The 21,524-nt window shown below is 45.2% G+C and overlaps 1 protein-coding gene and 1 long non-coding RNA gene across 3 annotated transcripts in view; one reads left to right on the forward strand and one right to left on the reverse strand.

Annotated features, from left to right (window-relative positions):
- Window positions 1-3,123, reverse strand: part of GARS1 (glycyl-tRNA synthetase 1) — a 42,485-nt gene extending 39,362 nt beyond the window's left edge. The window contains exon 1 of the mRNA XM_060305465.2: window positions 2,816-3,123. Within this exon, the coding sequence (XP_060161448.1) occupies window positions 2,816-3,037 (222 nt within the window). The 5' untranslated portion in view covers window positions 3,038-3,123. The remainder of the gene's footprint in view (window positions 1-2,815) is intronic.
- A 191-nt stretch (window positions 3,124-3,314) lies between these two features.
- LOC115853796 (uncharacterized) overlaps window positions 3,315-21,524 on the forward strand; it is a 70,688-nt gene continuing 52,478 nt past the window's right edge. The window contains exons 1-3 of one of the 2 annotated variants that reach the window (XR_009565290.1): window positions 3,315-4,263; window positions 4,844-5,070; window positions 17,682-19,313. This is a non-coding gene — a long non-coding RNA (uncharacterized lncRNA). Of the gene's footprint in view, window positions 4,264-4,843; window positions 5,071-17,681; window positions 19,314-21,524 lie in introns of those variants that run through there. The other variant, XR_004039733.2, reaches the window with a different exon arrangement.

A 21,524-nucleotide genomic window follows, 5' to 3' on the forward strand; every position in this document is an offset into this window, starting at 1 on the left:
TGGGACTTCCCAGGTGGTGCAGTGGTTAAGAATCAGCCTGCCAATGCAGGGGACACGGGTTCAATCCCTGGTCCAGGCAGATCACACATGCCGCGGAGCAACTAAGCCCATGCGCCACAACTACCGAAGCCCACTCACCTAGAGCCTGTGCTCTGCAACAAGAGAAGCCACCACAATGAGAAGCCCACACACCGCAACGAAGAGTAGCCCCAGCTCACCGCAACTAGAGAAAGCCCGCGCACAGCAACGAAGACCCAATGCAGCAAAAAATAAATAAATAAATATTTAAAATAATAATAATAATTCTTACTGCTTTTTCAAGGATACTCTAAAGCAAAACTGAGGTTTTGTTTTGTTTTCTGGTTTTTTTTAAAACGTGTGAGAGTGTGGCAGAGAATATAATGACTTGGCTTAGTATCCCTGACTTGATTAGTGCTCAGGGCCAGCAGTTCTACTCACCATGCTTTGCACCATCAGTGCAAATGTCAACACAGCATAAAATGCAAATAACATTCTTAGTTTTATTATAAAAATGGTTTTGACCTTGGAGACCTCCAAGAATTTGCAGACCACACTTTAAGAACCACTGCCCTAGAGCAATAGTTCCCAAACAAGATACTCCAGGACAAAGTTTTCACCAATATGCAGTAAAAGGGGGGAAAAAAAGAAAAAAAAAAGACAATGTATTAGACCTTTTTTCAAAGCTAAACCTGCTAAATATAAAAGACTGTTCTTTATTCTGAGTTATGGTCTGTCCTTGCTTTGGTATTAAAATACACTTTCTTTTATGAAATGAAAGGGGAAATAAGATGGTAGTCTGTTGATACATTTCAGTCAATCAACAAACCAAATCATTAAAAAACAGCATCCACGTAGCATAGCAGATTGGGAAATTTATATGAAATACATATTTATCTGAAACACATGCCACTAACAAGACCAGTTATTAAGCACCTTAAAAAATCCCACTCCAAGGATGCCTTCAACTGCACAAACTTCACAGTGGAAGTATGTAGAATGAGAAGAAGTGACCGTGTGTCTCATTTCCTCATATAAGCAAACAAACAAACAAAAAAACCAAGGAAAAAAACCGGTTTAACTAGATGATCTTTAAATTCCCTTCCAACTGACCCTGGAATCAGTGCGATTCAAAGTTCCAGGTAGTTAACTAATATATGTGTGGTCCTGGAAAATTACGGAAAAAAACAAAAACTAACTTACATAAACTAACTTACATATTCAAAAAATACCTTGAAGTACCAAAAAACTAACAATCAAGCCAACATAAACAATACACAAGATAGTAATAACATCGGAAGGCTATTCCATCATCAAAGTTTACTTCAGTTAACTAGTTCCACAGTCTTACTACAGATGGATAATTTGCACTGCAGTTCCAGGCTAACGTGGCAGAGGGAGGGGTTTGGGTGTATGTTTTTCCAAATTAGATGTATTCTCCCTTCTAAAGTGAAGTGAAAAAAAAAAAAGTTGAGAGTTAGAGAAAAGACAAAGGAACCACACCTAATTTCATTTGGGAAGGGTGGGTGGAGGGACATGGAGAATAAGCATTCACAGAGCTTTGGTATCAAGAATAAAGAAAAAATTAAGCCCATAGTGAAATTTCAAAATAAAACACTACTGAATCAGTCAGGCTCAAACTAGAAAGAAGTAGATAAAGTGGCAGAATTTGCCGAATTTTCGGCAGCTCTGCCCCAATGAATTATTTCCGAGGGAGGGATCCACCCTCCATAGCTAAGGCAAGTTATTGCATCAGGCGCCCGTGCAGGAGAAACCCATTCGGTGTTCACTACTAGGTCATCAATCCTCGGGGTCCTATTCCGAGCTTTTGGCTCTACCTGACTGGATGTGAGAATCCCTTTGAAATAATCTTTTCCTTGTCCTCTCTAAATTCTGACACTCATGCAGTGCCCTAGGAAAAGGAGGCCTGTATTAGATCACCAAGCTCTCCAGCCCATGAAACCTCCCTCCCTTCCGCAAAATCAAATTTCAAAATGTTCCATACGAAGGATGGCTGACTTCACCGAGTCACTCAGGGACATTTACAGCTTCCCACGTTTACGATCTGAAAGCTCACTCATTCTGGGGAACCCAGAAAAGGTGACAGAAGTGAAGGACGATGAACTCACATTATTAGAAACGAAAAAAAAAAAGTTCAACACCTCCCCACATCCACGTTTCAACTATTTTTATTTCCTCAACGGACCATTCTGCTAACTAAGCACCGAATGAAGGAAGATGTCAAGGAGGAAACACTATTCAAAGCATCCTGAAGATTAAAAAACAAGAGTCAGGCAGTGAGAAGAGGAGAACCCGCAGCTTCGGCACGTAATTGATCAGGGAAGAATTCGGAATCTCGCCACCCAGGAAGCACAAAGAACACAGCAGGGACTGGAAATCTTCAGTTGAGGCTATTGAGCTAGGACAGGAGGAGAAGCAAAGGGTCACAGATCCCAGCGCCATCGGAGAAGCAAGTGGTACGGGCAGTGACAAGGACTGGGAAGGGAGAACAGATCGCATGAGGAGGGAGGCAGAACGTCGAGGGATCCGAGGAAATCACCCCAGGAGAGGGGAGGACAGGGGTCCACCGGAGGGAAGGTGGCCGGCGCACGCGGGGACTTGGGTCCAACGTGGGGAAGGCGAGGAAGATGCCTAGAAACCAAGGGCTTCCAGAGAATGAAGGAGAGGGATAATCGCTGAGGTGGACCGGTGCCCGGGGAAGAGAGAGAGAGGAGGAGAAGGAGGGGACCAGGGAGAGGAGAGCCGGGGCTGAGGGGAAGGCGAAGAATGCCGGTACCTGCTGGCGCACCGCTAGCCTGAGAGGTGCCAGCACCTCCTCAGCCCCCGCACCATCCATGCTGCTCCGGGAGGCGGCAGCGGGGAACGAGGTCGGGGCGCGGGCTGGCTTGCTGATGGGCCGGCAGGGCAGAAGAGGAGGCCGGGCCGGGAGCCGGGGCAGCGGCGACAGCAGCAGAGCGGCGCGGGTGGCTCTAAGCAGCGCCGGGCGCAGAGAGGGCATGAGACCGCTGCCCTGGGAAGTCCGGAGGGGGCGGCGGCGGAAGCGGCGCGCGCGGCCAGGCCGGGTGCATGATGAAATCGCCGCGTAAACGCCGCGGTGCGCGCGCAGCCGCACATTCCCCACCCCCGACGCGGCGTCGGGTCGCCACCAGCCGATTCGACACAAAATCCCGGAAGGACCCGAAGTCCCTCAGAGCCCCGAGAGGGCTTACCCCACAGTGGGCGCACGGGAGGGCTGCGAGGTCCCAGGTAGAACCCCCCCCCCCCCACCCAGCGAACAGATTTGCACGATTATGCGTCAGTGGGCCTTCAAGGACGCAGCTCCATCCGACACATGCTGACCGAAACTCACGAGGACCTTCAGAGCACAGGCTTGTACAGGGGCACTGACGCCCTGGCTGACCGACGGGAGTACACACTTCTGTTTGTGTTCTTTCGCCCCCTGGTTCTTAAAGGCTCATTAGACATCACATCAGATAAGGACTTAGACTCAGTGTTGCTCAGCTCAGATGATCCTCCGATAAGGAAACAGATCGAGAGGTTAATGATTTGCCCACCTTCACCCATCCATGCCTTCCAATGTCAAGACAAAAGTTGGGGAAAGGAAGGGGAAGAATGACGGGCTTTTTGGAGAAGATCAGTGCTGACCAGCCTTTGAAGGGCGAACAAGATTTGAATCAGCAGAGATGAGGAAAGCCTGGGAAAAGATAATGTGCCAGAGAGTGGAGATGAGTGTCCAGGTGCCTGGGATTCCCTCTGCCTGGCCTCCCTCTTGTAGTTAGGCCCCCGCTGATGGACCCTCCGGAAATGGCTTCTTCCCTCCCTCCTGCCCCAAGGGCGGGTTGGCTGCAAAAGCTGGATTCCCTTTCTACAGAGGGAATAGAAAAATAAAGAATGTATTAGTTATAGAAATAGCATTGCACACACCCACCAGAATGCCTAAAATGGAAATGATGGAAAGTGCAAAGTGATGCTCTGGGACTCTCGCACACAGCTGAGAGGAATGTGGATTTGTACAGCCACTTTGGAGAACTCTTTGACAGTGGCTACTGAAGCCAACCATACACACCTTATGGGTGACCAGCAGTTCCACCCTAGGAGTATACAAGAGTAGACAAGCTCAACAGAGTGAAGTCACCTTTCCCAGAACTGTGAAATTTCATATTCTCTTCCTGTTCCTGTTTGTGGTTCTGGAGAAGTACACACAATTTCCCATAAGCAGAGCAGGTACAGAAGGACCTTCTGCAATATTAAACAATTTGTATTTTTAAAACTTTTATTTCAAGATTTGATATTTACTAATCAGAATTTTTATTTGGCTTTATTTTAATAGGTAATTTAAAAATTTTTAATTGAAGTATAGTTGATATACAATATTATATGTTACAGGTGTAAGAGACAGTGATTCACAATTTTTAAAGGTTATACTCCATTTATAGTTATTATAAAATATTGGCTATGTTCTCCGTGTTGTACAATATATCCTTGCAGCTTATTTTGTACCTAATAGTTTGTACCTGTTAAGCCCTTGCCACTATATTGCCCCTCCCCCTTCTCTCTCCCCACTGGTAACCAATAGTTTGTTCTCTATATCTGTGAGTCTATTTCTTTTCTGTTATAGTCACTAGTTTAATTTTTTAGATTCCACATATAAGTGATATTTTAGTTTTTTGAGAAACCTCCATACTATTTTCCACAGTGGCTGCACCAATTTACATTCCCACCAACAGTATATGAGGGTTCCCTTTTCTTCATGTCCTCACCAAAATTTGTTATCTGTATTCTTTTTTTTTTTTTTTTTTTGCAGTACGCGGGCCTCTCTGTGTTGTGGCCTCTCCCGTTGCGGAGCACAGACTCCGGACGCGCAGGCTCAACGGCCATGGCTCATGGGCCCAGCCGCTCCGCAGCATGTGGGATCTTCCCAGACCAGGGCACGAACCCGTGTCGCCTGCATCGGCAGGCGGACTGTCAACCACTGCACCACCAGGGAAGCCTTGTTATCTGTGTTCTTTTTGATGATAACCATTCTGGCAGGTGAGAGGTGATATCTCATTGTGGTTTTGGTTTGCATTTCCTTGGATTAGCGATGTTGAGCATCTTTTCAAGTGCCTGTTAGCCACCTGCTTTTCCTCTTCGGAGAAATGTCTATTCAGTTCTTCTGCCTATTTTTTTAATAGGGTTGTTTGGGTTTTTGCCTTTTTTTTTTTTTAATCTTGAGTTGTATGAGCTGTTTATATATGTTGGATATTAACCCTTTAACAGTCATAGCATTGCAAATATTTCTCCTATTCAGTAGGTTTCTTTTTGTTTTGTCGATGGTTTCCTTTGTTGTGCAAAAGCTTTTAAGTTTAATTAGGTCCCATTTGTTTATTTTTGCTTTTATTTCCTTTGCTTTAGGAGACAGATCCCAAAAAAATATTGCTACAATTTATGTCAAAGAATGTTCTGCCTCTGTTTTCCTTTAGGAGTTTTGTGGTTTCTGGTCTTACATTTAGGTCTTTAATATATTTTGATTTTATTTTTGTATATGGTATGAGGGAATGTTCTAATTTCATTCTTTTATATATAGCTGTCTGATTTTCCCAGAACCATTTATTGAAGAGACTATCTTTTCTCCAGTGTATATTCTTGGCTCCTTTGTCATAGATTAATTGACCGTAAGTGTGTGTGTTTATTTCTGGGCTCTCTATCCTGTTCCATTGATCTGTCTGTTTTTGCGCCAGTACTATGTTTTGATTATTGTAGCTTTATATAGTAAAGTCTGAAGTCAGGGAGCATGATTCCTCCAGCTCTGTTTTTCTTTCTCAAGATCGTTTTGTTTATTCAGGGTCTTTTGTATTTCCATACAAATTTTACAATTATTTGCATTTTTAAAACTTTTATTTCAAAATTTGATATTTATTAACCGTAATTTTTATTTGGCTGTATTTTTAAATTTATTTATTTATTTTTGGCTGTGTTGGGTCTTCGTTTCCGTGCGAGGGCTTTCTCTAGTTGTGGCGAGCGGGGGCCACTCTTCATCGCGGTGCGCGGGCCTCTCACTGTCGCGGCCTCTCTTGTTGCGGAGCACAGGCTCCAGACGCGCAGGCTCAGTAGGTGTGGCTCACGGGCCCAGTTGCTCCGCGGCATGTGGGATCTTCCCAGACCAGGGCTCGAACCCGTATCCCCTGCATTGATAGGAGGATTCTCAACCACTGTGCCACAAGGGACGCCCCTTGGCTGTATTTTAAAGGTAATTTTGAATTTATATTAATAGTTTTCAATATGAAAAGCAGTTAAAATTTTTACACATACTCTTAGTTACATTTTTGTGTATGTTCAAATTCTGTACACTTTGAATACAGTTACATATTTTTAAAAATTCTTTAGGTCAGTAATGTCTCATCTGTGTTCATGTGAGGATAGTCTCATCACTAGTCTCCAAATCTATCCTTTCCCTGCTCCAGTTCATCCTCCCCACTGCTGCCTCAGTGAGTATTTCTAAAAGACAAAGCTGTGCTTGTTGCACCTCTGCTCAGGACACCCCATTAGGTCCACATGGCCCTTAGTAGAATTTCCTAAGTGGTTTTCCTTAGGAAACTACTTCTGCAAGACAGTAATAATGACTTATATTCTTTGAACGCTTACTAGGTACCAGTTAGTGTTCTGAGTTATCTCGTGTAATTTACTCACCAATCCAGTGAGACAGGCTACATAATAATTCCCATTTTACAAATTCAGGATTCAAGACACTAAGAGATTAAACAGCTATGGTCACACAACTACTGAGAGTGGAGACCAGAATATGAGGCTGGGGCAGGGAGTGGAGGGGAGTGGCAGTTTTGCCGTGCAACTCATGAAGCTGGTGAAGCTTTTAGTGAGCATGGGAACCTCCTCGTTTGGATGCACTCTCACAAGGCTCTGGAAGAGGCCCTAGCACTGTCTACACATGGTCATATTTTTTTCTTTCTTTATTAAAGTTCTTTATTTGAAGGAGTGAAATTTGCATACATTGTAATGTACAAATCTTAAGCATAGTTCAATGCATTTTAACAAAGGAATTCCCACTTATAACCCACATCCCAAACAAGATAATGAGCGTTTCCCTCACCTCACAAAGTTCCCTCCTGGGCTCTGTTAATACCCTCTATTGTTTTGTCCATTTTCTATTACATTGATTTCTACTTTTATCTTTATAATTTTTCCTTTTACTTAATATGGGTTTAAATTGCCCTTCTTTTTCTGGCTTCTCAACGTAGAAACCTAGATAATTTATTGTAAACCTTTCTCCTTTCCTAAATCAAACATTTAAAACTATAGATTTGCCTCTAAGTACTGTTCTAGTTGAATCCCCAAAATTTGATTGTTGTTTTTATTTCCATTTAGTCCAAAATTCTAATTTTCCTTATGATTTCTTCCTTGTCCTATTAGTTCTTGAGAGGAGCATTATTTAATTTTCAAATAGTTGGGGCTTTTAAACATATCTTATTATTTTTAGAATTACTTTCTAGTTTAATTCTTCTGTGCTCTGGGAAAAACTTTTGAAATTTGCTGACTCCGATCAGTTTTATGACCCAACATATGGCACACCTTGGTGACCGTTCCATGCCTTAAAAAGAACGTGCATTATGCAGTTGTTATGTTTAGTGTTTTATAAATGTCAGCTAGACAAGGTGGTTCATGATGCTGTTCAGATCCTCTTCATTATTAATTTTTTTGTCTACTGGTTCTATCCATAACTAAGAGGATGTGAAAATCTCTATGATTGTGAATTTGTCTATTTCTCCCTTTAGTTCTGTCACGTTTGCTTCACATATTTTGAATTTATTCAGCACATACACATTTGTAATGGTTACATCTTCTTGCCAAATGACATTTTTGTTATTCTGAAATGTTCATCTCTAAATATACCTCTTGTCTTTAAACCTATTTAGTCTCATGTGAGTATAGGCAGTCCAGCTTTTTTATGATTAGTGCCAATGGCCAATGCAGAGCTGAATCCTCCTACCATAAGCCAAGTGACTGAGCCACCTAGGAAACAAGTTCCTAGCCCCAGTCTGGCTTTCAGATGACTGCAGCACCAGCCAACATCTTTTTTTTTTTTTTTTTTTTAACATCTTTATTGGAGTATAATTGCTTTACAATGGTGTGTTAGTTTCTGCTTTATAACAAAGTGAATCAGTTATACATATACATATGTTCCCATATCTCTTCCCTCTTACGTCTCCCTCCCTCCCACCCTCCCTATACCACCCCTCCAGGTGGTCACAAAGCACCGAGCTGATCTCCCTGTGCTATGCAGCTGCTTCCCACTAGCTATCTACCTTATGTTTGGTAGTGTATATATGTCCATGCCTCTCTCTCGCTTTGTCACAGGTTACCCTTCCCCCTCCCCACATCTTCAAGTCCATTCTCTAGTAGGTCTGTGTCTTTATTCCTGTCTTACCCCTAGGTTCTTCATGACATTTTTTTTTAATTCCATATATATGTGTTAGCATACGGTATTTGTCTCTCTCTTTCTGACTTACTTCACTCTGTATGACAGACTCTAGGTCTATCTACTTCATTACAAATAGCTCAATTTCGTTTCTTTTTATGGCTGAGTAATATTCCATTGTATATATGTGCCACATCTTCTTTATCCATTCATCCGATGATGGACACTTAGGTTGTTTCCATCTCTGGGCTATTGTAAATAGAGCTGCAATGAACATTTTGGTACATGACTCTTTTTGAATTATGGTTTTCTCAGGGTATATGCCCTGTAGCGGGATTGCTGGGTCATATGGTAGTTCTATTTGTAGTTTTTTAAGGAACCTCCATACTGTTCTCCACAGTGGCTGTATCAATTTACATTCCCACCAGCAGTGCAAGAGGGTTCCCTTTTCTCCACACCCTCTCCAGCATTTATTGTTTCTAGATTTTTTGATGATGGCCATTCTGACTGGTGTGAGATGATATCTCATTGTAGTTTTGATTTGCATTTCTCTAATGATTAATGAAGTTGAGCATTCTTTCATGTGTTTGTTGGCAATCTGTATATCTTCTTTGGAGAAATGTCTATTTAGGTCTTCTGCCCATTTTTGGATTGGGTTGTTGGTTTTTTTTGTTATTAAGCTGCATGCGCTGCTTATAAATTTTGGAGATTAATCCTTTGTCAGTTGCTTCATTTGCAAATATTTTCTCCCATTCTGAGGGCTGTCTTTTCATCTTGTTTATGGTTTCCTTTGCTGTGCAAAAGCTTTGAAGTTTCATTAGGTCCCATTTGTTTATTTTTGTTTTTATTTCCATTTCTCTGGGAGGTGGGTCAAAAAGGATCTTGCTGTGATTTATGTCATAGAGTGTTCTGCCTATGTTTTCCTCTAAGAGTTTGATAGTTTCTGGCCTTACATTTAGGTCTTTAATCCATTTTGAGCTTATTTTTGTGTATGGTGTTAGGGAGTGATCTAATCTCATACTTTTACATGTACCTGTCCAGTTTTCCCAGCACCACTTATTGAAGAGGCTGTCCTTTCTCCACTGTACATTCCTGCCTCCATTTTCAAAGATAAGGTGACCATATGTGCGTGGGTTTATCTCTGGGCTTTCTATCCTGTTCCATTGATCTATCTTTCTGTTTTTGTGCCAGTACCATACTGTCTTGATTACTGTAGCTTTGTAGTATAGTCTGAAGTCAGGGAGCCTGATTCCTCCAGCTCCGTTTTTCGTTCTCAAGATTGCTTTTGCTATTCGGGGTCTTTTGTGTTTCCATACATATTGTGAAATTTTTTGTTCTAGTTCTGTGAAAAATGCCAGTGGTAGTTTGATAGGGATTGCATTGAGTCTGTAGATTGCTTCGGGTAGTAGAGTTATTTTCACAATGTTGATTCTTCCAATCCAAGAACATGGTATATCTCTCCATCTATTTGTGTCATGTTTAATTTCTTTCATCAGTGTCTTATAATTTTCTGCATACAGGTCTTTTGTCTCCTTAGGTAGGTTTATTCCTAGATATTTTTTGTTGCAATGGTAAATGGGAGTGTTTTCTTGATTTCACTTTCAGATTTTTCATCATTAGTGTATAGGAATGCCAGAGATTTCTGTGCATTGATTTTGTATCCTGCTACTTTACCAAATTCATTGATTAGCTCTAGTAGTTTTCTGGTAGCATCTTTAGGATTCTCTATGTATAGTATCATGTCATCTGCAAACAGTGACAGCTTTACTTCTTCTTTTCCGATTTGGATTCCTTTTATTTCCTTTTCTTCTCTGATCTGTGGCTATAACTTCCAAAACTATGTTGAATAAGAGTGGTGAGAGTGGGCAGCCTTGTTTTGTTCCAGCCAACATCTTGACTGCAACCTTCTGGAAGGTCCTAATCTGGAACCACCCAGCTAAACTGCTCCCAAATTTCTGACCTACAAAAACTGTGAGGTAATAAATATTTGTTGGTTTTCTTTTTTGTTGGTTTTCTGGGGGTTTGGGGTTTTTTTTTTTTTGGACCTGCCCTGTGGCTTGTGGGATCTCAGTTCCCCGACCAGGGATGGGACCCAGGCCCCAGCAGTGCAAGTGTGGAGTCCTAACCCCTGGACTGCCAGGGGAGTCCCGATATTTGTTGTTTTTTAAGCTGATAGATTTTGGGGTCATTTGTTACACAAAATATAGATAACTAATACAGAGTTCTCCCCTGAATTGACCATACAGTCCCTTTTCTTGAGAAGTGAGTGGCCAAACTTTTGGCCTTCAAGAGACCTTGTGGGGCTTTGACAGTGACAGTGTCACAGCAGTAAGAATAGGGTCCTCCATGAATCTCGTTACTATGTACAGAAGAGCCAGGAACCTGTCATACAGTTGTTCGGTAAACATTTACCTTTTACTTGAGACGCAGAGGTCTCCAAGGCTTGATTTTCTGGGTCTTCTTCCCTTAGGTGCAGGCAGCTCAAATGGGGCTAAAGCAGGGAGACGGCCTGAAAAAGATTTTAAATGCAGGGTGAGTGAACACACCCTGTGCTCCAGCTGATCTAGCTTCCTTGCTTCTCTCTCACTGACTTTCTTTTCTGGCTCCTGGGTCATTAGCAAAGTTTTGCCTCAACCTCCAGCCTGCCTTAGCAAAGATTTATTTCAGCTTCTGTCCTCTAAGAATAAGGAGGCAAGACCCCTTGAACCTGAGTGAAGTCGTCTGTGGCTGAGGCAGATGAGTTCATCATCAGATTAATTTCTATTTTGATTTTACTGATGTAGAAGCATCAGGAGGAAAGAAAACTGCTTCCCTTTTCTTCCCTCCTTGATTCCCAGGGCATAGTTAAAGGAAGACTTTTACCTTCTAACACTGTGAAATTAGGGGGCATGGGGAAAGATGCCCAACCAGGGGCTTGGAAAGTGAGGAGCAGAAGTGGCTAGAGTGGCAGGATTTTCTCTGACACAGGGAACCAAGGTCGGCAGATCTCAAGAAACGGAGACCAGCAAGTGTTGTGAAACACCGTTCTGGCCACAGTGCCAGGGTCTCGTTGAGAAACGCTTATGCAGCACCCCTAGGGAGGCTGGATCCAAGTGCCGGGACTCCTAGCCTTTGAAAGGATTCCTGTGTTCCAGCTTGGCATGCAGGTGACCAGACGATTGGCCTTCAAGGGACTTCTTAGGACTTGTTCAGTGAATGTCCCAGCAGAGAGACAGTGGCCTACCTGAACCTTTCATGCTGCTTAAAAACCCTGGCACCTGTCACATAGTCATGCAGTGACATTTACAGAGTGCCTACTAGGTGCCAGACATTGTTCTAGACACTGGAGGGACAGCAATGAACAAGGCAGACAGACTTCCCGTTCACAAGGAGCTTACGTTCTTTGGGACCAGACTGGCAAGATAAAAATGAACTGATTCGTAAATAGTTTCAGACAGTGATAAAGACTCTAAAAATAACAAAGTGGAGAAATTGTATAGAGCATGATCTGAGGTAAAGGTGGTCTGTAGATAGATGGTCAGGCCTCTTTCAGGAGGTGACATTTGAAGGCTGTAAAGCTGACAAGGAATCAGCCATGAGAAGATCTGAGGTAATAGCATTACCTACTTGGCCTGTGTAAAGAACAGTAGGAAAACCCACGTGCTTGGAATGTTGTGAGTGAAGAGGAGAGAAGCATGAAATAATATCAGAGAAGTAAACAGAGACCAGATCATATAGACCTTGTTGGCCATGGTTAAAAAAAAAATTATTTATTTTCAGTGCAAAGGGAAGTCATTGAAACATTTGAAGCAGGGGAGTGAATGGTCTGATGTGTCTTTTAAGATGATCATTCTGGCTGTGTGTGGAGATTGGGCTGAAATAACTTAACAGTGGAGGTGGTGAGACCAGTTAAGAGGTAGTTACCCATAGTTGCCCATTAGATTGCCTAGATCGGAGTAGTAATAGTGGTGATATTGAAAGGGGTTGGATTTAGGAAATATTCTGAAGGTAAAGCAAATCATACATGCTGTAGATTAGTTGTGTTGGAGGATGAAGGAGAGTCAGGAAAAGCAAATAATAAAGATGGGCTTGGGCTTCCCTGGTGGTGCAGTGGTTGAGAGTCCACCTGCCGATGCAGGGGACACGGGTTCGTGCCCTGGTCCGGGAAGATCCCACATGCCGCGGAGCGGGCTGGGCCCGTGAGCCATGGCCGCTGAGCCTGCACGTCCGGAGCCTGTGCTCCACAACGGGAGAGGCCGCAACAGTGAGAGGCCCGCGTACCGCAAAAAAAAAAAAAAAAAAAAGATGGGCTTGTAGATATTTTAGCATGAGCCAGTGGGGTAGATTGTGGTGTGGTGTCATTTCCTGATGTGGAGAAAATTGGGAGACATGCAGGGCCCCTGCATCAGAGGAAAGGGATCCAAAAAAGAGAACATAGATTAGACTTGAGGAAAAACACGGTGAGTAGGACAGGAAAAGCCTTCAGATGGAGAAAGTGAGAGGCAGACACGGCGTGAGGTTAAGGGACCCCCCTTCTGTCGGTGTCTGTTTTTCTGTGAAGGGGTAGGTAAAGTCATTTGTTGAATATGAAAGGGAAAGTTGCAGGGCTGAAATGTTGAAGAGGGTGGAGAAGGTTTGGAAAAGCCCTTGTGAAGAACAGTTAGAGTAACCCTGTTGGGGAAATGTGGACAGGAGTCAGGCTGGTACTGGAGGCCCAACCAAAGGTGAAGACTGTTATGAGTTGAATTGCACCTCCCCCCAAAAAAGTATGTTGAAATCCTAACCCCTGGTACCTCTCTATATGAAATTAGCAGGTTCTGGGATTACCCAGAGCATCTTTTGTTCAAACAAGTCTGGTCCATCTTCACCACCTGGGTTAAATGACCCCAACGAGAGTTGGGGTAGTCAGAATACCAGGGAGTAGTCTCCTGTGCTAGACTGAGTCCTCCAAGATGCAGACACCAAGATGGGATTGAGTGTGCAAGGATTTTATTAAGAGAAACACCTCTGTGAAAGGAAAGCGGGAGGAAGCCAGGGAGACGGAGAACCACCAGACCATGATGCAAGTCTGACCCCAAGGGAAGGAAAGAGGGAATGACAGTTGGGTGAAGCATCCTAACCTGCCACATAGTCTAAGGAAGGTTCAGCAAAGCCACTGGGAGTTCTGGAACGAAAGTTGACAGTACAGGAGTCCGCTGTACTTCAAGGAACCAGCTGCCTTAGTGCATCAGCTGCACTCAGTCACTGGCAGGGAGCAGCCTGTAGGAGGCGTGCTTTGGCACAAGCTCTGTCATGGATTCCAAAGAGCAGCAGCTGTGGGAGGAGGTCTGTGAGGTGTATTCTTGCCACACCTCCCATCAGACCACCATGTAACCCAGGTTGTTCTTGTCCTTTCTGGATCCTTTGTGTTCTAGCTTATGGAACATGACTAAAATGTACTGTACAGCACTTCCCAGCCTGGCTTAGGAGAACTCCTGTGTATCATCCTCTACGCTCTTCCCTTTTTGCTGATTGTCTCTCGATGTCCATATGTTAAAGACGCCAGAGCCTGGTCCCTGAGAGACTATGGGGGACAGAGCCCCTCGCCCCAACCCTTTCTGATAAACTCCGTGAACTGTTGACACAAGCAAAAAGTAAGTTTCCATTGCGTCTGAGCTATGATGCCTTCTGGCCTACGTGTTAGAGCAGTAAACTTGCCCTAACTACTGTGCTACCACTGGGCCACGTATGAGAAAGATGGTCAGGGTATCTGGGACACAGGAGAAGGAGGGAGAGGGTACAAAGAGCATCTGACTTACAAAAGTTCTGTATGTACATGACTTCTTAGGAGTATGGAGTTAGGCTATGCTGGGATCACTCACACAGGCTGATGGGGAATCGTCCAGAGTGAGTGGACTGACTGGCGGTCCTGGTTCTCTTCGCCGGGTCAGTACCTGGCCAGCTTTCTGAGGCCTGTACTTGAAGTAAGGTGCCCACCTTCTTTGCCTTCTCCTTCTCTGGCCATTTTTCCTCCAAGCTCAGCTGTATGCAGGCTTCCCAGGAGCCCCACCCTGGCTTTCTTCGAGCCCGCGCCTCCAGGATCCTAAGAGATGCTTCCCAGACCTTGGTGTGGGAGGGAGGTGGCACACGTCTGGTCTCTGTGTGGCCTTACACAAGGCCTTTCCCCTCTCCAGCCTCAATCTCCCCCACTGAAAAATGGGGGAACTGGCCCTGCTGGCCTCTGGCCCCTGACTGTGTTTACTGTGGGTTTGTGAACTTGCGACTTAGGGAGACAAACCGCTAAGAAATGGAAGGACAGCAGATTTCCCTCTGCCCAGCAGAGGGGAGCATCTCCGCACAAACTAGCAGCTAAGCAGCGTGAGCGCTGGGACAGCCCTATGCAGGCCCAGCTTCTGAGGCCTTCGTGCAGGAAGTAGCCTCTGAGCCAGACTTCTGAGCCCCAGAGACCCAGGCCCCAGAGAGTGACCACAGGGAAGCCCTGGAGGCCCTTCTCAGCCCTTCCTTAAGGCATCCCGACCCTCTACACCTGTCCGGCAGAGACAGGGTGGGTCAGTCCCTAAATATCAGTGGGGCTCTGGCTTTGCCAGTTAGGTGGGGAGGAGAAAGCTTACGCAAGCTGGGAAGACAAGACAGCAAAACCACACAAATTCACCAAAGCTAGTGGCTACCTCTAGGTTGACATGTCTCCAGCTGGACGGGACCTCAGACTCCCAGTTATGGTTTGAATTGTGTCCCTCAAAAAGACAAGGTCACCTCAGAATATGACCTCATTTGGAAATAGGGTCAGGGCAGATGTAACTAATTAAGTTAAGATGAGTTCCTACTGGAGTAGGGTGGACCACTACTCCAATGTGACTGGTGTCTGTAAGAAGAGGGAAACACAGGGGAAAGATGGCCGCGTGGAGACGGAGGCAGAGATTGGAGTCCTGCTGCCAGAAGCCAAGAAACACCTGGGGCTGCTAGAAGCTGGAAGGATCCTTCCTCAGAAGCTTCAGAGGGAGCACGACCCCACCATCACTTTGATTTTGGACTTCTAGCCTCCAGAACTGAGAGATGATAAATTTCTCTGAAGCCACCCGTTTGGGGGACTTGGTTATGGCAGCCCCAGGAAATAACACACGCCGCCCCGCATTCCTGCGCAGAGGCTGTGCATCCACTCAGTCCCACCTCTGCAGCAGACTTCGTTCCACGTGCACAGTGCTTGCTGTTGCTGCCATTGGTTTTAATTTTGAATTTTTGTACCTTTAGCTGGACCGCTCCTCTGAGTGCCTCACCTGGCACCTGTGGGCATTTGATCTGTGGTCTCTGTTCCACATGTCCCTGGCATCTGGGAGGGGGAACCCCTCGGCTGCCCTCCAGACCCCTCTCAGCATGGGCTGTTCATTCCGTCCCCAGGCTTCCTGTCCACACGGGGTTTTTACGTTGTAAAAATCTGCATCCCTACAGCTTCGGCCCAGCAGTCCTTGCTGTGTCCTAGGGCCACTGTGAACCCTCTGCTCCCTCCGCCTTTAGACATTTATGCACAGGAGGCTCATCCCCTTAAAGTTTGTCTGGTCCCTGGTCCCTCAGAACGCCCTCATTGCTGTGGTTTCCTGACGGTCGCCTTACCTGGACAAGCTCCAGTTGTTAAACTTCTCTTTGTGGTTAGGGACCAAGACTAGACACAATACGCCTGGTATATGTTCTAACCAGAGTCAAGAGGGCAGGAGCATCACCTGCCTTGTTCTGAACTCAGTACCTTTGATGATGCAGCCTGAGACCATCTGAAAGGCTGTGACCATTGTGACTCCAGGGGAGAGATGAGAGACGGTGTGTTCTTTGGTCCGAGAACACTTCCACAGGTACAGGGGTGTGGTGTGAGGATGCTAAACTGCCTGCTGGAGGGAAAAAATGGTATCCATCTGGGTGCTCAAGACAGAATTCTTTATTTTATTGGAGTATAGTTGATTTACAGTATTATGTTTCAGGTATACAGCAAAGTGATTCAATTGTGTATATATATATATATATATATTTCCAGATTCTTTTCCATTGTAAGTTTATAAGATACTGAGTATAGTTCCCTGTGCTATACAGTAAATCCTTGTTATTTGTCTATTTTATATATAGTAGTGTGTGTATGTTAATCCCAAACTCCTAATTTATTCCTCCCCTCCCCTTTCCCCTTTGGTAACCATAAGTTTGTTTTCTGTGAGTCTGTGTCTATTTTGTCAATAAATTCATTCATATCTTTTAGATTCCATATATAAGTGATATCATATAATCTTGTCCTTCTCTGTCTTACTTAACTTAGTATGATATTCTATAAGTCCACTTATGTTATTGCAAATGGCAATATTTCATTCTTTTTTATGGCTGAGTAATACTGCATTGTGTATATATACCACATCTTCTTTATCCATTCATCAAGACAGAATTCTTGATTCTGAACTTGACATCTTTTTCGCCTTTACCCTTCAAATATAGTTCTTGACTCTTTTATCTCCAAACCTCTCTAAAATTTGTTTCTTCTTTCCCCACTGCCTCCATCATTCCTTACCTGCATCCCTGCAACAGGTTGCTGTCTTCAGACTGGCCCCTTGTAATCCTTTCTCCTTGCTACAATTACAGTGAGCTTCCCAGTTTGGAAATATGGTCATGTGACCTATACATACACACATAGAACCTGCCCACGACTCCCCTTACCCTTGGGGTTAAAATCCATTCTCACCATAGCCTACCTCTCAGCCTCACTCTAGCCAGTCCTCCCTTGCACTCTATGATCCAGCCTTACTATCCTGCAGGAGGCATGGTCTTTCACCTTTGGCCTCTGCACATACTCATATCTCTACCTGGAACATTTTCTTTCATCTCCACCGCCCCCTCACCCCCATCATGCCCCTAATCTCCTTAGTCCTTCCCACCTGGCTTATGCTTTATACCGGGGAGTGTTCTTGGGTACAAACAAGATCCCATTCAGGCTAGCCCAAATGACAGGACACCTACTGGAGGGACAGCCGGGAGTCTCAGTGGGAGCCTGGGGGCCAGGCTCAAGAATGCTCAGACCTGAGAGAGGTCTGAATGGCCAAGAAGCAGAGAGTATTAGTCAGGAATCGCTTCTGGCCGCGAGCAACAGAGACATGAACAGCAGGCATAATAACACAGTGCTCTGTTTTTCTCTCATCTGAGAAGAAGCCCAAAGGTGACAAGTCCAGGGCAGATGCGGGGCTTGAGGATATTGAGTTCTTTGAGCTTCTCTTGACTTTTCCAGGGCGAGTTCAAGATGGCTAGTGAAGTGCCGAACACCAGGCTCACCTCTTGAGCAGGAAGGATGAGGAGGAAATAACAGAACGTGGGCAAGCATAGCTGCCTCCCTCTTCAGGAGCCCTCCCCGCTCAACAACTTCTGCTGACATCCCGTTGACCAGCGCTGGGCCATACAGTGTGATGTTTAATGTTATGTCACCTTGGCTAGGCCACAGTGTCCAGATATTTGGGCAAACACATCTGGATGTGGCTATGAAGGAATGTTTTAGATGAGATTAACACTTAAATCAGTCGACTTTGAGTAAAGTCAATCTCCACCATGTAGGTGGGCCTCATCCAATCAGGTGAAGACAGCCTTTAGGATAAGACTGAGGTCCTCTGAGGATTTGGCCCACAGGCTATAGTTTGGAAGCCCCTGTCTTAGGGTAGCAGTGGGCAAGGAGGTAGAAAGAACAGTGCAAGGGGAGAGAAAAAACTGCCATGAGAGCTAAGGGAATATTGGCAAAAGAGGAGCCCTTTAAATCTGCCAAGGACAGAAAGAAGACAATTTTTTGTTGGTACTTGACAGCTTACCTGCCTGGGCGAAAAGGGCAGAAAGGTCTGCATAGCTGGAAAAGTGTCTCGGCCACCTCAGGGTTAGCACCGCATCCATCTTGCTGGATTCTGCAGACCCTGCTGGCCAGATGCCCAAATGCAGTCAGCTCACTGTGCCTTGTTCCTTTTGGAAACAGCAGGTGGAGAAATCTCTCTCTCAGCACCATGGCAACCAGATCGCATTCTCCTCTCACAGAAGAATCACAAGTGCGCCCCTGCAGACATTGATCCATTTGTGTGCACTGAGCTCCTTTCAAGGCCAGGCCCTGTGCTGAGTGCTTGGAACACAGAGATGTATAAACCAAAGTCCCCGATTTAAAGGAGTCCACAGGCTGGAGCAGGAGACAAGCCTGCGATGGCAACAGCGTGATAAGTGATTGACCGAGGAAGGAACACACCGAGTGCCGCGGGAATCGCTTCTCCTCTTTGGATCAAGAAGCTGGTCTGCTGGGCTCTCTGAAGAGCTGAGCTCGAGCTGAATTTGGGAGAATCAGTCAGACTTGGTCAAAAGGATGAGCTGGGGAAGCTTGAGAGCACCTTTAAGGAGCAGCAAGCACGGCCTGAGACTAGGGCCCTCGAGGGTCCCAGAGACAGACAGGGAGAGGCCCACGGTGCTAAACCAGAGTGCTCTGCCCACACTGCTCTCACTGGGGTCCACCATCAGCTAGCGCCCAGTCCAGGGGCCATTCTCCAGCCCATTTTTTAACCCACTTCCTTCTCTCTCTTTTTTTTTTTCGGCTGCGCCGCGTGGCTTGCGGGATTTCAATTCCCCAACCAGGGATTGAACCCCAGGCCCATGACAGTGAAAGCCCAACTCCTAGCCACTGGACCACCAGGGAACTCCCACCCCCTCCTTTCTCTTAAAAGATCCTGTCTTGGAATAAAGACACAGACGTAGAGAATGGACTTGAGGACACGGGGAGGGGGAAGGGTAAGCTGGGATGAAGTAAGAGAGTGGCATTGACATATATACACTACCAAATGTAAAAGAGATAGCTAGTGGGAAGCAGCCTCATAGCACAGGGAGATCAGCTCGGTGCTTTGTGTCCACCTAGAGGGGTGGGATAGGGTGGGTGGGAGGGAGATGCAAGAGGGAGGGGATATGGGGATATATGTATACATATAGCTGATTCACTTTGTTATACAGCAGAAACTAACACAACACTGTAAAGCAATTATACTCCAATAAAGATGTTAAAAAAAAAAGAAGAAAAAGGAAAGATCCTGTCTTGATTACAATAGCGGGATACCACCAGCTCCTGATGCTTCCTCTGCTGTCTGGCTGCCCTTTCTCACTATTCTTATTGACTCTCCCCCTTCCTTAAATGCTGACCTTCTTCTCCAGCTATACTGCCTCTAGGTATATCAGAAACCTCTTCATTTCTCATTTCCATCTCTAGTTCTCTTTGAATATTGGTCTCAGTTTATCCTACCACAAGATAAGCCTCCTGTACGCGTCTGGGCTGCAAGAACTCCAGAGAAGCAATCCCATGGGGATTCCCATATTCACCCATCCATCCTGGGGAAGGATTCTGATGGGCACTGGTTGGGTCGTGTTCCTGCCCTGAAACTCATCACCGTTACTAGATTGATGGGGCAGTATGATTCATGATGAGGGAAACAAGGTTCCATGGTTGGCCCCATCAAAGTCACACTGAGTGAGAAGAGAAAGGCAGTTCCCAAAGGCAGGTGTGTCGGTCAGGGTCCCAGTGAGGAGACAGGAACTACACTATGTGAACAAGGAAAGTTCAATATGAATAATTATTAACTGATAACAGAGGGTTAACCACTAAAGCGTAAAAACTCTGAAGAGCACAGAAAGAGATAAACGGATAAACAAAATATGGTATATACATACAACAGAATATTATTCTGTGGAAGAAAGGGAGGAAATTCTGACACATGCACCAACATGGATGAACCCTGAAAATGTTTTGCTAAGTGAAATAAGCCAAGCACAGAAGGACAAATATATGGTTCCACTTATATGAGGTGAATTCATGGAAACAGAAAGAAGAGTAGAGGTTACCAGGGGCTGATGGAAGGGGAATGGGGAGTTATTGCTTAATGAGTACAGAGTTTCAGTTTGGGGTGATGGAAAAGTCTGGAAATAGGTAATGGTGATGGTTAATCCAATGTTGTGAATGTCATCATAATGACACAAAGTTTACCATTTTAACCATTTTAAGTGTACAATTTATGTTCATTTTACCACAACAGAAAAAAAAAAAAGTACAGGAAGAGTGGATCTAGGACTGATGGAGTACCCAAGGAAGAAATCACCTTGGAGAAGGCCTTTTCCAGGGCTGAGACTCAGACCCCATTGGAGAGACATTCTGTGACCCATTCTCCCTCACATACAAAGAGACAATCCAAGAGGGCATGGGTCACTCCAGTTTGGGATTAGTTGTTCAGTTTGATTTGTGTCACCACTGTGGTGGTTTAGATAGGAACATAAACAGGTCACCAGGTTGATGCAGCCTTGATTACCACATATGGCATAATGAGTTGGGCATCAGAAGAAGCATGTGAATTTTGTGTCCATCAAATAGAGACGAGGTTGTACCAGTCCGGGTGTTTGAGCAGTATGAGGGGGCTCTGGGAGGCGTGACTGGGGCTGCGCCTGGCAGCGTCAGGGACAGAAGGGTACTTCAGAAGCGGCCGTGCCCACATGAATTTTCCTATTTTCATTGTATTCAGACCAGGGTGACAAAACCCACAGAAGGGCAGGTTGTAGTAATAGCTGCTGCCTGGTCTAGGCAGACAGTGTGACTGTGCCAGGTCTTGTGGACAAGGAGCCGTTAATTGCACCCCTGACCCTGCAACTCAACAGCTCCAGGGTCCAAGGCGTGCCCTCCATGGGTGCCAGGGTTATTGTTCTTCCTCTACCACTGCAAAATTGGCACACCCTGTTCCAGTGCCTATACCTTCATCTTTCCTTCAGTCACCCCACAACCTGCCCAGACCTTCCATCCAGAAGGGTCACATACGAGAGGGACAAGGGCATTTTTACCAAATTCACAGAGACCCACAAGAGTGCTTACATGGGCTGCTGCAGGAGGAGCCCCAAGCAGGGCTCTCAACCAAGTAGCTATTATCTTTACGCTCTAGGACCATCTCAAGCCAAGAAGAAAATCTGCGTGGCTGAACCAGAATTCAGTTTGGATCCCCTCAGTCCCTTTTTGGTTGATCTGCCACCAGGAGGGTACACACCAGCCTGGCCTGGTGTTGCATCTAGGGAAAAAAAAGAAACA

The sequence above is a fragment of the Globicephala melas genome, chromosome 9 (assembly GCF_963455315.2).
Source record: "Globicephala melas chromosome 9, mGloMel1.2, whole genome shotgun sequence".
NCBI classification, from domain to species: domain Eukaryota; kingdom Metazoa; phylum Chordata; class Mammalia; order Artiodactyla; family Delphinidae; genus Globicephala; species Globicephala melas.